The sequence below is a fragment of the Phascolarctos cinereus genome, unplaced genomic scaffold (assembly GCF_003287225.1).
Source record: "Phascolarctos cinereus isolate Bilbo 61053 unplaced genomic scaffold, phaCin_HiC Scaffold_2;HRSCAF=192, whole genome shotgun sequence".
In the NCBI taxonomy this organism is placed as follows: domain Eukaryota; kingdom Metazoa; phylum Chordata; class Mammalia; order Diprotodontia; family Phascolarctidae; genus Phascolarctos; species Phascolarctos cinereus.
Genome location: NW_027555625.1, coordinates 271,840,743 through 271,856,758, shown reverse-complemented (window position 1 = coordinate 271,856,758; position 16,016 = coordinate 271,840,743). Strand labels below are relative to the sequence as shown.

Genomic DNA, 16,016 nt, shown 5'->3' with positions numbered 1-16,016 from the left:
AAGTCCCCTCAGGGAAAGTCCCGGTGCACCAGCTTCCTCTCACCCATAGCCTTTTGCACAGGACTGGGGGAGGGGGAGTGAGACGGGTGCATGCACTGGGCAAATTATTATTTTGAATGAACCAAACAAGCCAGCAGCTTAGAGCCTTCCCAAAGGAGAGACAGGGACAAGAGACCTGAAAGCCAAGACAGGAAAAGGCAGTGTCTCTTACTTACACCTGGAGGTGAGAGATGAGCTGACCAACAGTGATCTCTTCAGCTATCTTCTGGTACAGGCTTTGGCTGTTCAGGACCATGCTCTCCAGGATGGCTAGTGACCGCTGCAGGATGGACACATCCACCATGGGCTGGCTCACATACCCAGCAATCTAAACCCAAAGAGAAAGAAGCACCCTCATCCATAGGTTCAGAAGGCAGTATGCTGGGGCACTGCCGACACTTGACAGGTTTGGGTTTATGAGGCTAGAACTCCAGAAGCTGCTTCCTTCCTCCCAGACGTCAGGGCTGCAGTCTAGGTATGTTGCTATCTGCTTTACGGCTACATGGTTCAAAATGACAGACTTTCTTTCTCCAGATATGAATAATCGAGTCTCAGATAAAACACAAGATCTTACCAAGTAGGCGAGCATGCTCTCTTCTCAACTATAATTCTTTAAGTGGAAAAGCCTAGGTTTCATCATAGCAGTTAAACTATAAATAAGCAAGATAGATCAATTGGAGAAAAGACATTGAAATGTGATATGAAGATTAAAGGCATCAATAAAAAAAATGAAAAGAAAGGTAAATAAAGGGGATTTTATATTACTAGAGGCTCATTTCACCCACTGACTCAGTACAGCCTAAACACATTCTTTTTAAGATTATCACCCTTCACAGACATCTTCACAAAATCATAGAATCTTTTTTTTTAATCAATCAATAAACATTTATTAAATGCCTACTATGTGCCAGGCATTGAGCTAAGCACTGGGGATATAAAAAGAGACAAGAGATAATCCTTTCCCTCAAGGAACTTACAGTCTAATGAGGGAGACAACAAATATATACAAACAAGCTACATACAGGATAAATGGGAAATAATTAAAAGAGAGAAGACACTAGAATTCCGAAGAACTGCGGAAGGCTTCTAGTAAAAGATGGGATTTCAGTTGAGACTTAAAGGAAGCCAAGGAGGTCAGTAAAAAAGATACTTCCTCCCATTCCTTTGTAGAGGTGAAAGATTCATGGGTTTGGAACACTATATATTTTCAGACTTTTTAGATATATTGACTGGTTTCCCTGATTTTTCCTACTTCTTTTTTTCCTCAATAGTATTTTGTTTTCAATTACATGTAAAGATAGTTTTCAACATTCATTTTTGTAAAATTTTGAGTTCCAAATTTTTCTCCCTCCATCCCTCCCTTCCCAACACAGCAAGCAATCTGATATAGGTTATACTGTACAATCAAAAATCACGGAATCTTAAGAGTGGGAAGGCATCCCAGAGACCATCCAGTTGGTTATCTCCTGACAGCCAACGCAGATATTCCCCCTACCAGTCCCTTAACCTCCCTAGGCCTCACCTTCCTCATCTGTAAGGTAAGGGGATTGGAAAAGATGACCCCCATAGTTCCTTCCTGCTCTAGATCTATGATCTAATGAAGGTCCTAGCATCTGCCTAAAAACTCCTAATGATAAAAGGCAGCCCATTTCCTTGTTAGACAACTCTGCTAGCAAGTTCTTAGGCTGAGAGAAGATCTGCCTCTCATCAACTTTATTACATTGGTTTTAATTCTGTCCTCTTGGGCCAAGGCCAAGCAGAACAAGTCTCATCCCTCTTCCATAAGCCAGACATTTTGGTCCTAGATGATCCATCTAGTCAATGTCCCTCCTAAAACGTGATGCCAGGATTGGGACCACATCCACCTCCTCTGCTGCCATAGGCATATATGCATGCACACAGGCATTGCATTCACCCATAAATCAATATGCCAACAGAAGACAAACACTTAAAATCATATTCACATTTCAAGTTTCTGCTCTTCAATGGAAACACTCCAGCGTCAACAGTCTCAACATCCCTTCCAAAATGTAGCTACCCAAAAGTGAATACTGTTCTCCAGGCATGACTAAACCAAATTTGGTAAAATACTTTCTAAGTTCTAGTCAATTGATAAAAACAGGCTGATGCTCTTGGGCCTAACTGCCTTTATGGGTACCTTCCCTAGGCAGAAAGAACATCCTCACAGCATCAGGGCAAAATAAGAAGCAGATGGTATGGGCTTAGGAGGTGAAGGCACTGAGCAGGAGGGTCCTCACCTGCTTAATGAAGGTGATCGAAACCATGTCCCAGGAGACAATACCATGGTCCATGAGTTCCAGGAAGGCAGTCAGGGTGAATGCCAGCATCTCACTGTAACTGTGTAGTGTGAGAAACATATGCAAATGTTCAGAATAAGGACCCAAAGCAGAAAGGCAAATTTTAAAAAGGTTTGTTACCTTTTTTTTTAATACCACAATCATTTATCATTTTCTATTACATCATCCTGTTACACCCCCCTCCACCTTGACTCCTTCCTTCACCTTCCCCATTTTACAAATGGGAATAATAATATTTGCTCCAAGTACACCCCTTCGTGGGTGCCTTTCCCCCAACTTTTCAGCACCCTTCTGCATACTGTCTTCCCTCATTAGAGAATATATTCCTTGAGGGCAGGCACTGTCTTTCTTTTTGCTTGTATTTATAAACCAAATGCTTAGCACAGGGCTTGGCACATAAGCACTTAATAAATACTTGTTGCCTTTAAAATGTTACATAAATTACTTACAATTACTTTGCCCAACTACCTTATTTTACAGATAAAGCAACTAAGGGTCAGAGAGAAGTGCAGACTATAGGATTTAGAAATGGAAGGGTCTAGTCTTTTCAGTGGCAAAGTGGTCGATGTAGATGAACAAATACTTCTCAAAGGAAGAACTGCAACTTGTAAAGAGCCAAATGAAAGACTGCTCCTGGGGGCAGCTAGGTGGCGCAGTGGATAGAGCACTGGCTCCAAGTCAGGACGACCTGAGTTCAAATCTGCCCTCAGACCAAACACTTGACACCTACTAGCTGTGTGACCCTGGGCAAGGCACTTAACCCCAATTGCCTAAAAAAATAAAAGACTGCTCCAAATAACCAAGAGAAGTGCAAATCAAAACAACTCTGAGGTTTCATTTCACACCCTGAAGATTAGCAAAGGTGACAAAAGATGGGAATAGTCAACGCTGGGGAGGGAGTTGTGGAAAGACAGGTTCACTTATACACTACTGGCGGATTTGTGAATTGGTCCAATAATTCTCGAAATTAATTTAGCGTTATGCCAAGAAACTGACTAAAATGTTCATATCCTTTAACCCACAGATTTCACCACTAGGTATATACCCCAAGGATGTCAAAGCTAGAAAAGATTCATAAATAACAAAATGTTTAAAAGAGCACTTTTTATAGTTGTAAAGAACTGGAAGTAAAATATGCCTTGGCTAAATTGATTGGCTAAATAAATTTTGGTACATGGATATAATGAAATACTGCTAAATCGTAAGAAACAAATATTAAGAACGTAGAGAAGCAAGGAAATACATATGAACAGATGCAAAATGAAGTCAGCAAAACAACATACACAATGACTACAACAATATAAAAGAAAGGGAAAAACAATGAAGCAATACTAAATAAATATAATAAACAAGTTTGGCTGTGAAGATGAGAAGAGAAAACAGCCCCGCCCCCACTTCTTCACAAAGGCTGAGGAATATGGGTGAGGAACCCTAAGCAAACTGAAAAATTTGACTGAATGAGGGACTGGCTAGTTTAGCTGAGCTACCTTTTTACCTCCTTCTTTGTGATTCTTTGTTACAAAGGATTGCTCTCTGGGAAGGAAATGCAAGGGGTATGTTTAGAAAGGAAGGTGACATAAAAACAAGGTGTCTAAACTTTTCCTAAAAGACAGAAATCATTGAGTCTAAACTCCTCACTTTACAGAAGAGAAAACTAAGGCCCAGAGAAAAGGTGATAGAGTGAATTACTGGCAGAGCTAGGAACAGAACCCCAGGCTCCTAGTATCAAGTCTGATACTTTTTCCACTGTACATCACGAGTTTAAGAAACTCCTGACCCATGTGACTCCAAAGCCCAAGGGATACACAGACAGACACCAATCCTTCCATAACCAGCTTGGTGACAACAGCTATTGAGGCTTGTCCAAGGCCTCAGGGCTAACATGCCCAAGAATTCCCTTTCAGTAGCTAAGGCATGAGAGAACCCTTCTAGGTAACAAGATTTAAAACGTGCACCCAGCCTAAGCATTGAGCTTAGCTGCAATTTCCAGTGGGTGAGCCATCAGCAGCCTATCTGGCACTCTCAGATAAAACATTCCAATATTTCTCAGCACAGCCAAGACTTCTGACCTTAAACATTTATAAGCAAAGGTCCCTAAAGCCTCCAAATGAAGGATGTGACCACAGATTGCTGCTGATGACACTGTAGCATCTAGCTTGTTCACATTGACACTGAGGAACTGTGAAGACACTGTACAGTGTTGGAAGAACACCTTAATTAGTGGTGAAGAGAGAAGGATAGGGGTGTGTGTGAGTGAAAAGATGGCTGGACCAATGGATAATCCAGCAATATGGGTACAGGATGAAAGATTACAAGCCCTTGTCCTCCACCTCTACCTCCTCTCTCATGTCTGTGCGGCCCAGCAAATTAACAGGCAAATTAACAGTCAAAGACTGATTTCTAATCTCTCTCAATTCCTATAGCACTTGTCTGTGCCATCCACTTGACTCAATCATAGTTTATCTCTTACACTTATGAACTATGTGATGACATCAAATCACTTAACTCTGAACCTCAGTCATAAAATGGAGATAATAATACTTGCCTCAGAGTCTTTGTGAGCAAAATGCTTTGTCAACTATGATGCACTATATTAATGTGAGCTGTTATTATTATAATTATTTGGTTTTTCGTATAAGTCTTATATCCCCAACTAGACTGAGAATAGAAACTGTGAATTTATAATAGTTCACCATACATAGTAGACATACCACAAATACTTGCTAGATGAATGAATGAATGATAACAAAAGGAAATGTGATAAATACTACCTCCATTTGAAGAAACTGAATCCCAGATAGCTTAAATGATTTGTCCAAGAGCACATAACTAGTCTCTGTCAGGGTAGGGATTTAAACTTAGCTCTAACAACTCCAGTGTTGTTGTTATAGTATAACACTGTTTCTCATCTCAGAAAGCCCTCAGGACAGGGCTTGTGACACACTTACTGGGACAAAAGCTTGGTGCCACTCTCCACCAGCCTCGTTAATACCACGATTCCCTCCATGTTGATGAATTCAGTGGCAAAGGTCACATCAGCAGAAAGTTTGGCCAATTCCTTCATAGCATCCAGCCGAGTCTCCATGTTAGATGACTGTGTCCTCTCCATAAGCTGGCGTGCAGCCCGGGACTACAAGACCAGAAAACAAGTGGGTTACCAGCCCTGCCAACTTTTTCCTCATTTGTTCCTCATTGGCAGGTCCCTGAGCTAGGGACAGATCTTGGGGGCCTTAAGTGACCCAGGCTAAAGCAGAGCCATCTTTCCATTAATTCCGTTTGAGTCAGGTCAACAAATTTTATCAATGGCCTACTATGTGTAAGGACTAAGGATTATCAAGTTAAAACAACACAAGAGTTTTTCTCAAGAAATTTACAATCTGGTAAGGGGGATATGACATGCACAAATAAGTACAGTACAAGGCAGAATGCAACAGGGACAAAGGAGAAGCCTAAAAAAACACTATAAGAAATCTGGGGAAGAAAAATAATCACTCCTAGCTAGGAAAGCAGACAAAGCTACATGGAGGAGATGGCACCTAAGTCAGCCCTTAAAGAAAGGGAATTTCAACAGGAAGTGTACTCCAGGTGTCAGTGACACCTTGAGCAACACAGACTAAAGAGGGGGGAGACAGAATATGGGATAAGGTTGGAAGAGACTATGGGACAAAGTAGTAGTCCAATATGGCCAGTGAGGGGGAGTAGAACAAAAAAATAAGATTAAAAAGGTGAGATAGAGGCTGAATGTGGAAAACCTTAAATACCAGGCTAAGGAAGAGGTGGTCTATCCTACTGGTGACAAGAAGCCACCTGATTTTTGAGCAGGGGAGTGACTTGGTCAGATTTTTCCTCCAACACAATTACTTTGGCAGCTGAATGAGGCTAGTTTGGAGAGGGGAGAGACTGGAGGTAGGAAGAATAGGTGGAATACTATTACAATAGTCCAGATGAGAAGCAATAAAGGCCTTAAAGACTGTGGGAATGGAAAGGAGGGTGATAGATTGAAGACAGAGTGTGCCAAGACCAACATGGTTATTCGTGTCCCTCTCATATTCTGCCCGGGGAAAAATGTTCTTAATAAAATTCTTTATAAAAACAAGCACCCTTCTACCTTAAGTAAACTACTCATACAAGCAGCAATATCATTGCCTTTTACTAAGGTAACTTGGCAAACTGAAATGAACTAGGAATCAGGAGATCAGGGTTCTCGTCCTATCTAGGCGACTTTATAGCTGAGCAATTCACTTACCCTCTCTGGGCCTCAATTTCCTTTTCTGTAAAATAGGGATACTACTTATACTACCTGTCAATCAATCCACAACCAGTTACTAAACACCTATTGTGTGTCAGGAATTATGGTGGGCACTGGAAATTCAAAGACAAATATGAAACTGTTCTTGCCCCCAAGGAGCTTATATTCTATAAGATCTAATAGGACATGTAATATCACATTCTAGCCTATCCCAGGGCTAGAGGTGATGAGCATATAGTGGTGCTCATGTTATCAAATGAGATCATGCATGTATGTAATGTGCTAAACAGAGGAGTTATTTTCTGTTTTTTGCTAATATCATCCAAGTAGAGGTCTTAGAGAATTTTTCAAGAACATCATAGAAGCCAAGCTTGCTATGTAAAGTGAGGCAAAGCCTCCCTCTACATTACAGTGTACTCCCTTAACCAAATTACCTATTCCACTCCCCATACTTCAAAGTCTAGCTGCCTCTTTCAGGAGGCCTTTGCTCCTCAGGCCCATAAAGATGTCTCCAGTATCTTTGCCAAGAAAATCCCAAATAGGATCATAAAGAGTTGGAAGTGACTGGAGACAACAATGTATATGCTATACATGTTCATGTCATTTCCCCCATTAGAACTAAGCTATTTGAAGGCAGGAATTGTTTCACTTGTCATTGTATCCCCTTTTCTTAGCAGGGTTCTTAGCATATAGTAAGTGCTTAATAGATGTTTGTTGATTTAGTGAAGGGATCAAAAAGCCAACAAAGTATGTGCTTAATACTACTGATATAAAGATAAGACAGTTCCTGTCTTCAAGGAATTTACTGTCTAATCAAGGGTATATAACATGTATAAAAATAAATGGGCTAAAATGTGATCACAGCAAAGGAATAATCCAGCTAGAATGCTCTAGGAAAACAGCATTTCCTACTACGCCTGAACAGTACCAAACACATAACAGTCCTTCGACATTTGGCGAATCCAGGATCCACTATGTGTTCATCACCTCTACTTCCTTAGCCTCTCCCGTCCTCTCCTCCCATAAATAAGGGTCTTACTAACTCTTTTCCTCTGTCAAGTATGGAGATCACCTAATTCTTTTTGTAATTCTATGTTTTAAGGTGAAGAAGTACTGGTCCTTAAAATGAGGGTGGTGGGAAAAAGTTGTTAGAGGATGAAAAAGTTTGATAACCATCAAACCACATATACAGAAACTACCTCAATGCTATACAAGTCAAATTTCCATCATTTGCCTCTCAAGCCAGAACTACTATATTTTCCACTTCACAAAACTGACTTTAACAAAGAATCCTGAAAAGTGCTCCATTTACTTTAGAAAAGTATCTGACACACAGTTTACATTTGAAGTCAGGTCAGTTCAAGAGAGAGATGAAGCCTTCAACCACTGGCTTGACCTTAGAACTTATGGTGACAAACAGGAGATTACCTACCGGTGAGATGGCCAGCTGCAAGATTGTCCCATTTTTTATGTCACTGCGAGTCTGAGCACAAAGAAAGTAGAGAAGTTACAAATAAGAATGTAACATGGCAAGTTTTCAAGCTAACAGGGCCAACAAGGGCTCACTTTGTTAAAGAATGATGTAATAGACTCTGGCAAATCTCTTTGCACAGCACAATGGGCTGCTACTGTGCCTGCTCAAGCCCACTGAACCGGGAAGAAAAGATTTCCAACCAACAGGGACAGACAGAGCCAGTATGGTGTAACAGTGCCAACAACGGACTGGAAATTAGGAGACCTAGGCTCTGCTTCCAGCTCTGCCACTAACTTGCCCTGTGACCTTGGACAAGTCCCTCTCTAGGCTTCAGTTTCCTTAATGGTAAAATGAAGTGGAATGAACCTGATGACCTTTAGAGTCTCTGCAAGTTCTTTTTTGTTGTTGTTGTTCATTCTAGAAATTTAATTACAGCCATGTAATTTTTTACTCTTGCATTTTCTCAACAGTTTCTTCCTTATATTTGCCCTTTTCCTTTCCCACTTGGTGAAGATTTGGCTTTTCGTTCAAGGATCTTTTTGTAATCTTTGTCCAGTTTTAGTCTTGTGATAACCACCTTGCTAGGATGAATGCCCACATGGACAGTTGTACCATTAGCCTTCTCCCGCTGCACACGCTCAATGTAGATCACATACTTCTTTCTGTAAACCTGGACTACCTTGTCAATTTGCTGTCCTTTGTAGTGTCATAGAACAACCTGGACTTCATCATCTTTTTGAATGGGCATGGAGCGGACATTGTATTTCTGTCTCAACTCCTTAGAAAGAGAAGAAGACATAATTTTCCTCCATATGTGGGAAGGGGCATTGAAATGCCTCTTGCGGTTCTTGCTTTGGTCAGAGGTCACAAAGGGATTGAACTTCATTTTGACCTCAGAGCCACCACAGAAGAGAAGAAGAATCTCTGCAAGTTCTGACAGGCGAAGTGCCAATGTCCCTTCTAGCACTGACACTCCAAGTTCATAAAATCTTTCTATGGTCTATGATCTAAGAGCACTTCCACCTCTGGCCTATAATTTAAGGCTACTTAAAGGTGTGACACACCGTGGTCTGTGGTTCAAGGTATAGTGCCACCCATCAGAAAAGAATTCTATACCCTGCATATGGGAAACCGCAACCACCAGGCAGCATATATGTGGCTGCCTCCTGGAACAGTTCCCTTCCAAGCACAGGCCCAAACACATTCTTTGTCAGCTCCTTCTCCGGTACTGACCTGTTCAGTGATGTAGAGCTGGGGGCCATCTGCATAACGGAGAGTATAGTACTCAGGGTTTGGTAGTGACCACCTGATTAAGAGAACAACAACAAAAAAACCAAACACATACATATAGGACCAGTGTCTGACCCCACACAACCGGACCTTACTCCTTACTTATCCCACCAGCTACAGTTCTAAAAAAACTGTGTCCAAATCAAATTCCTATGCATAGCAGGTAATAATGACTGTCCACTAAATTGAATCACATCACATTGTAAATGCACCAAGTCTACCTTCTGTAAAGTACTTTTTAGTTGCCTAGTTATAGACTATGTGACTAGTTATAAGAGGCAGCTAGGTGGCACAGTGGATAGAGCACTGGCCTTGGATTCAGGAGGACCTGAGTTCAAATCCGGCCTCAGACACATAACACTTACTAGCTGTGTGACCCTGGGCAAGTCACTTAACCCCACTGCCTAGCCAAAAAAAACACCAAAACTAGTTATACCCATGAACCAGAGGGCAGAAATATAAAGAAGAGTATCTGAGTGAAGTTGAAGGAGAAACAGAAGCAATTTTGCATATTACAGACCACCTGGACAGAAGTAATAGATGAGGATTTCAGGAAGCACATCAAAAACTTGGCAGAGGCATAATATGGTAGTGATGGGAGATTTCAATTATCCAGATATCTTCTAGAGTCCTCCCTCTGGCAAAAACAGAGCAGCTGATAATGTCTTGATTTACTTTCAATAATCATCTCCATTCAAAAATATTCTCCAATTTCAGAATAGATCTCACTTTTGAAGAATGAAATTATGCCAGCAGGCAGAAACTGGTTGCTGGAATAGAAATGATATAAACTTTGAGGGAAGTCCCCACTGCATTAGTAACGGAGAAGCAGCAGAAAGCCAGTCCTACGTCTGACACAGACCTTAGATCTGGGGAAAGCAGATTTTCAAGGATTTGGAGAAAGGCTACATAGAATCTCATAGACAAAAATTCCATTTGGGAAGTCACTCCAGAAGGGTTAAGAAACTTGTAAGAACGAAATCCTGAAGACACAAAGGGAAACAACTCTAGTGAGGAGGAAAAGACTGAAGACTTATGTGAATACAGAAAGAATTCATCAATCAACTTAGATATTAAAAAAAAGAAGAAATTAATAGAAAATGCATGCATAGCCAGGTAAAGGAGGATAAATAAAGAACTTAGACCAATCTTACAAAAACGTTAGTAGTGCTACAGCTCAGAAATAGCTGAGGTTGGAATAAAACAAAGGAAAACAAAAGGATTTTTTTTTGCTTTCTGGTAAGGTGAATGGGGTTAAGTTACTTGCCCAGGGTCACACAGCTAGTAAGCGTTAAGTGTCTGAGGCTGGATTTGAACTCAGGTCCTCCTGACTCCAAGGCCAGAGTTCTATTCACTTCGCCACCTAGCTGCCCCTAACAAAAGGATTTTTAAAAAAAACAACATTAGGGGCTAGGAGGACCAAAGGCAGCATAAGGCCACTGCCTACAGAGGAGAGGACAACAATAACTGACAAGAGAGAGAAGATAGAATTGCTTAATTCTTATTTGTAAAGGATGATCTTTGTTCTGGCTGGAAATGACAAAACAGAAATGATAAACTGGAACTGTTTCCTAAGACACATAAAGAGGTAGTAAGAAAATACCTAGTGCCCTTAATAAAATCAGGTCACCTATCCTAGATGAACCATATTCTCTGTACTGAGAAAGCTGGTAGATACAATTGCTGGGACTGGGCTAGGTCACAGTCATGATCAGTGATGTCTGAAATCTTTTGGAGAAGGGAGAGGTGATACCCAACTAGTTAAAAACAAATGTCACAATCGTTCAAAAAAGGAAGGGAAGAGAATATACAAATTACAGACCAGTGACTCTGACTTTGATTCCTGGAAAATGCTATAGCAGATCATTAAAGAAATAATTAGTCAACATCTAAGAAAAGAAATAGTGATTTCAAAGACTCACCATGGCTTCACCAAGAACAGATCAAGCCAAACAAACATTAATTCCATTTCCAACTGGGTCACTAAACCAGTAGATAGGGGAATTTTGTGTATGTATATATGTGTGTGTGTGTGTGTGTGTGTGTGTGTGTGTGTGTGTGTGTGTGTGTGTGTGTGTGTGTGTGTGTGTATCATTCTTGTAGAAAAGATAAAGAGACAGAGGCTAGATGGAGTGTTCCATGGATCTGTGCTTGGCCTAATGTGATGAACACTTCTACCAATGGTATACATAGCATGATTATGAAATATGCCAAGTGATACAAAACTGTAGGGCTAGCTAACATATTGGGGGACAGAATGAGGATCCCAAAAGAGCCTCTTTTTCTGGACAGGATCTATAATTTTACTGGTATAGGGAATTCCCAATAAGGAAAGTCGCCCTCCAATGAAGAATGGTTATCAGCAATTGGTACCTGCTTATAACTTAAACTCTTTTAAAGAGTTACCTAGGGTCCTGAGAAGTTAAGTGAATTGATGGGGTCAGTTTGTATCAGGAGCAGACCTTGAATTCAATTCTTCCTGACTCCAAGGCCAGCCCTCTATCCACTATGCCACCCTGCCTAAGAAATTGAAATTTAATGGATATAAATGTAAAGATACACAGTACAGTTAAAAACAATTTTACAAGTAAAAGAAGGGGGAGGCATGAGAAGATAGTAGTAGCTTGTGTGAAAAAGTTCTAGGGGCTTAAGTCAACTTCAAGCTCAGTATGAGTTGGTGATGCAATTTGCCAGTCAAAAAGGCTAACAGGATCTCAGGATGCATTAGGGGCACAGCTTTCATGAGTAATTTTAGGTTCTGAAGTTTAGGAAGGACATTGATAAACTCAAGTTTCCAAAAATTCCCAGCAAGGATGGTTAAGGATCTTGAATCTATATCATATGATGATGGATCGAAAGAACTGGCTGGGGGCAGAGCAGACTTGGGGGATTCTCATAACTGTATTCAAATATCTGAAAGGCTGTCATGTGAAAGAAGAATTAGACTTGTTCTGTTTAGCCACAAAGGGCAGAAAAAGGACTAATGTGTGGAAGTTGCAAAGAGATAAATGTCTGCTTGATGTTAATGATAATAGATAACAGATAGCATTTATATAGCACTTACAATCTGCCAGGCACTGTGCTAAGCACTTCACAAATATTATTCCACCTGATCCTCACAATAACCCTGGGAGGTGGATGCTATTATTACTCTCATTTTACGGTTGAGGAAACTGAGGCAAACAGAGGTAAAGTGACTTGCCCAGGATCACACAGCTAGTACATGTCTGAGCTACATTTGAACTCAGGTCTTCCTGATTCCAGGTCCAGTGCTCTATTCACTGCACCACCTAACTGCACTCAGCAAAAGCTTCCTAATAATTAAAGCTATACCGAAGAGGAATGGGCTGCCTGGGCAAACAGTGGGGTCCTTCTAATTGGAGGGCTTCAAGTAGAGATAGCCTGACCTTTTGTGAGACATGTTGTGGAGCCTCCTTTCAAGCACAGGCTGAACCAAAAGGCTGATGAAATTCTTTTTCAATTTGAAAATTCTGTGATTCTTTGATTTTAGGGAAGTTTCTCTGGCCCCAGTTTCCTCCACTATAAAATAAGTGGTTAGAAGACTAGATGATATTTAAGTTCTAATGTTAAATAACTCCAGAAAAATTTGATAGAAAACAATGAAGACCTAGATTATAGTGTGAACTGTCACCAATTTGTAGTGTGAGTTTGGGCCATCATCTCTCCTCTATGGGTCCCAGCTTCCTCCTCTGTACCATGAGGTAACAGAAACAGACCTCTAAACTTTATGACTCTGGCACTTTATAATTTTATAACTGAACTCTAAATAATCATTTTGTAAACTTAAATTTTAGGCCAACTTTTTTTAAGTAGAGTACTAAGATTGGAGTGCCCCATTCTTATATACCAATAATACATGCATGTGGGAACAAAGTGGTTCTCCTGAGCAGATCCTGACGACTGCATCACGTATGCGTGAAAATATACACCAATTTTTCATGGCAGGAAGTGGAAAGGGGAGAAGAAAGTTGGGGGAATATGGTGGCTAGAGGATTTTCATGGTGGTGGCAACTGTATCCTTGGGAAGGGATCATAAAAATAGTGCCAGAGGAGACAAGTCTATGCTCCAATGAAAAGAATACAGTGAAACTGTGACACCAGAAGGCTCATGATGAAGCATGCTACCCATCCCCTGAAGGAAAGGTTAGGGACTTGTAAACACTGAGACATATGTATTTTCTGAACTTGCCCAATGCAAGAATTTTTTTTCTTAATATACATATGTCACAAGGGTTTTATTCTTCTTTCTTTTTAAATTGAAGGTGGGAGGCAGGGAGAGAAGGTGGATTTCTTTTCATTAAAAAAAATTAAAATTTTTAAAAAGGGGGGATAGTAAGCAGTATGGGACTAACAATGGATTGTATAGGTTGTCAATTGCTCATCTGGTATACAAACCTTCACAAAAACCGAGCAAGCCACTACGATGGGCAGAAAACTGTTACCAGGGGTCTTGAGAGCTTGGCTAATCCACAGTACCTCCTTAAGGGCCAGGAAGATTGTTATATCTGGTCTGCTGCCAATCCCCTAGTAGGGCCCTGGTGCAAACCCCTCTGCCAAATAAATCTTTATCAAGATCCATTAGTGTTGCTTTAGTCTTTAGGGAGCAGCAATCAGGAGCTGTGGAATCTTTTAGTGGATCAAACTTACCCATCACAAACTTCCTTAATAATGGATGCCAGGGGCCGTTTCTGTAAAGAAAAAGACATAATTCCTCACTAGTGATCACCTTCTAGTCACACACACACACACACACACATTCTCTCTCTCTCTCTCTCTCTCTCTCTGTTTCTCTTCTCTTATAGCATCTCAAACTCTCACCTGATCGATTTCCAGCAGCTGGGCATTAGCACCTGGCCACTCAATTGCCACTTTGACAATGTCAGAGGGAGGCGGCATTTTCATTAATGGACCCACCTTCCTCCAATACAAGAAGCAAAGGGGGCTCCCTGGTTATACACACACATATACACCCAGTTCAGCTGCCTGTGGAAAGAGGGTCAGACAAAGGAAAAGTCACAGGGCATAACAGTCTTATTTTTTACTTACTTTGTTATGCAAGCTTCAAAGAAGAAGGATGTTTAATGTTATATGTGATACATATGTAAGAAACTATCCAGGCTGAATGATCTTAACCCCAATCCAACAACTGCTGCCAGCTGTGACTTAAGACTATTGAAGGAAATGTTTTCTCTGTATTGGGGGCAGGAGGTGTCATAAACATCCAAAACTGGTAGCCCTCAAGAGAAAATGTCCATTTTTAGTAACACACCTTGAAGACACAGAAGGTATGCTTATCAAATCTGGTCAGGCCAAATCTGAAATATGCTCAGTCCTCAGTGTCATATTTTAAGGATATTGACATATAGGATCATGTTCAAAGAAAGGTGGCCAAGATGAGGAGGGAGCTTGTATGGAGTCATACAAGAATCCACTGAAGAATCAGGAATGTTTGTTCTGGAGAAGAGAAAACTTTAAGCAGGGAGGGAGAGCAGACAGACATGATGAATTGATAATTAATTTATGAAATTATGAAATGGGGGCAGGCATGCCCAGTTCTTTGATACTCACCATGAAAAACCATGATTGGCAGCGGCAAACAGCAGCAATCACACTTAAATAATTACAAAAAGTTTGAGGGCAAACACAGAAAATACTGAGACAAGCAGCAAAAAGTGGGGAGCGATAGAGAGGTAGATGGCATGGGAACAGGGGGATAGGGTGGTGGAAGGAGGCAGATAATGTGGGGATGAAGATGAGGAGGGTGAAAAGGCAGAGAATATCACTCACACAACCATTATTAGATTAAATTAGAGTTGGGAGCACTCCGTAGCAAGGACCCTTAGGAGACAGAAGAGTGAGGGGGAGGAAGGGGGAAGAGCCTGAGGTCTCATTTTAACAGATCAACTCCTATCTATGCCACCTTGTGGTTACCTTGTTAACAACCAAATCATCTCAAGGTTATAGGTAAAATTTCAAAGTTGTCATTGCAAAGCTATCAGCACCTTTTTGATGTTCTGCTAGTCTGGAGCCATGAAGGTCTAGAATTTACATGTCATAGGACCAGAACCCTGACAGCAGCCACTAGATGGCTTCTGCTGATTCATCACGTATTTCCAGGATGTGAATTTTGGTTAATTTAATTTGTAAATTATGCTCCTCTGATCTTGGGGACAGTTTGTAAGTGACTTTCAGGTTCCCCTTTGCAATCTAATTTCCTGCTATTATGCCTTTATACTGGCTACTTATAAACTTCCTTACCATACTGACTAGAAGGGGAGAGGTGGTCAGGGGGAACAAAACAAGATACAATTTAACACACGTGATAACTTTCAAACATCCGAAGAGAGGTTGTGTAGAAAAAGAAGTCAACTTGTTATATATCCAGTCCCAGAGGGTAGAACAAGAACCATTGAGAGGAGTCAGGGAGACAGATTTCATAGAGTATTCAAATTCAAGTCAATTCTATTTAACAAACACTTATTAAATATCTATTATGACAGACCCTTACTTGGAAGTAGAACCTAAGCTGAGTCTTTAAGGAAGCAAATTTTCAGGAAACTAAGTATTCCAAGAGGTGGAGATGAGGAGAAAGAGCCTTCCAGGCACCTGGGACAATCTATGCAAA

At 40.8% G+C, this 16,016-nt stretch overlaps 1 protein-coding gene and 1 pseudogene across 6 annotated transcripts in view; both read right to left on the bottom strand.

The window, feature by feature from the left end:
• The window catches only part of ELMO2 (engulfment and cell motility 2), a 51,737-nt gene that overhangs the window by 26,040 nt on the left and 9,681 nt on the right, over nt 1-16,016 (bottom strand). For 3 of the 6 annotated variants that reach the window (XM_078150054.1, XM_020965453.2, XM_078150053.1), the window contains exons 2-8: nt 14,210-14,374; nt 14,039-14,079; nt 9,314-9,386; nt 8,039-8,089; nt 5,306-5,487; nt 2,298-2,397; nt 216-367 (exon numbers count right to left, since the gene is read on the bottom strand). In XM_078150054.1, coding sequence (XP_078006180.1) covers nt 216-367; nt 2,298-2,397; nt 5,306-5,487; nt 8,039-8,089; nt 9,314-9,386; nt 14,039-14,079; nt 14,210-14,293 — 683 coding nt within the window. In that variant the 5' untranslated portion in view covers nt 14,294-14,374. Of the gene's footprint in view, nt 1-215; nt 368-2,297; nt 2,398-5,305; nt 5,488-8,038; nt 8,090-9,313; nt 9,387-9,893; nt 10,141-14,038; nt 14,080-14,209; nt 14,375-16,016 lie in introns of those variants that run through there. The other 3 variants (XM_020965454.2, XM_078150055.1, XM_078150056.1) reach the window with 3 other exon arrangements.
• LOC110193597 (large ribosomal subunit protein uL24 pseudogene) lies at nt 8,528-8,994 on the bottom strand (annotated as a pseudogene).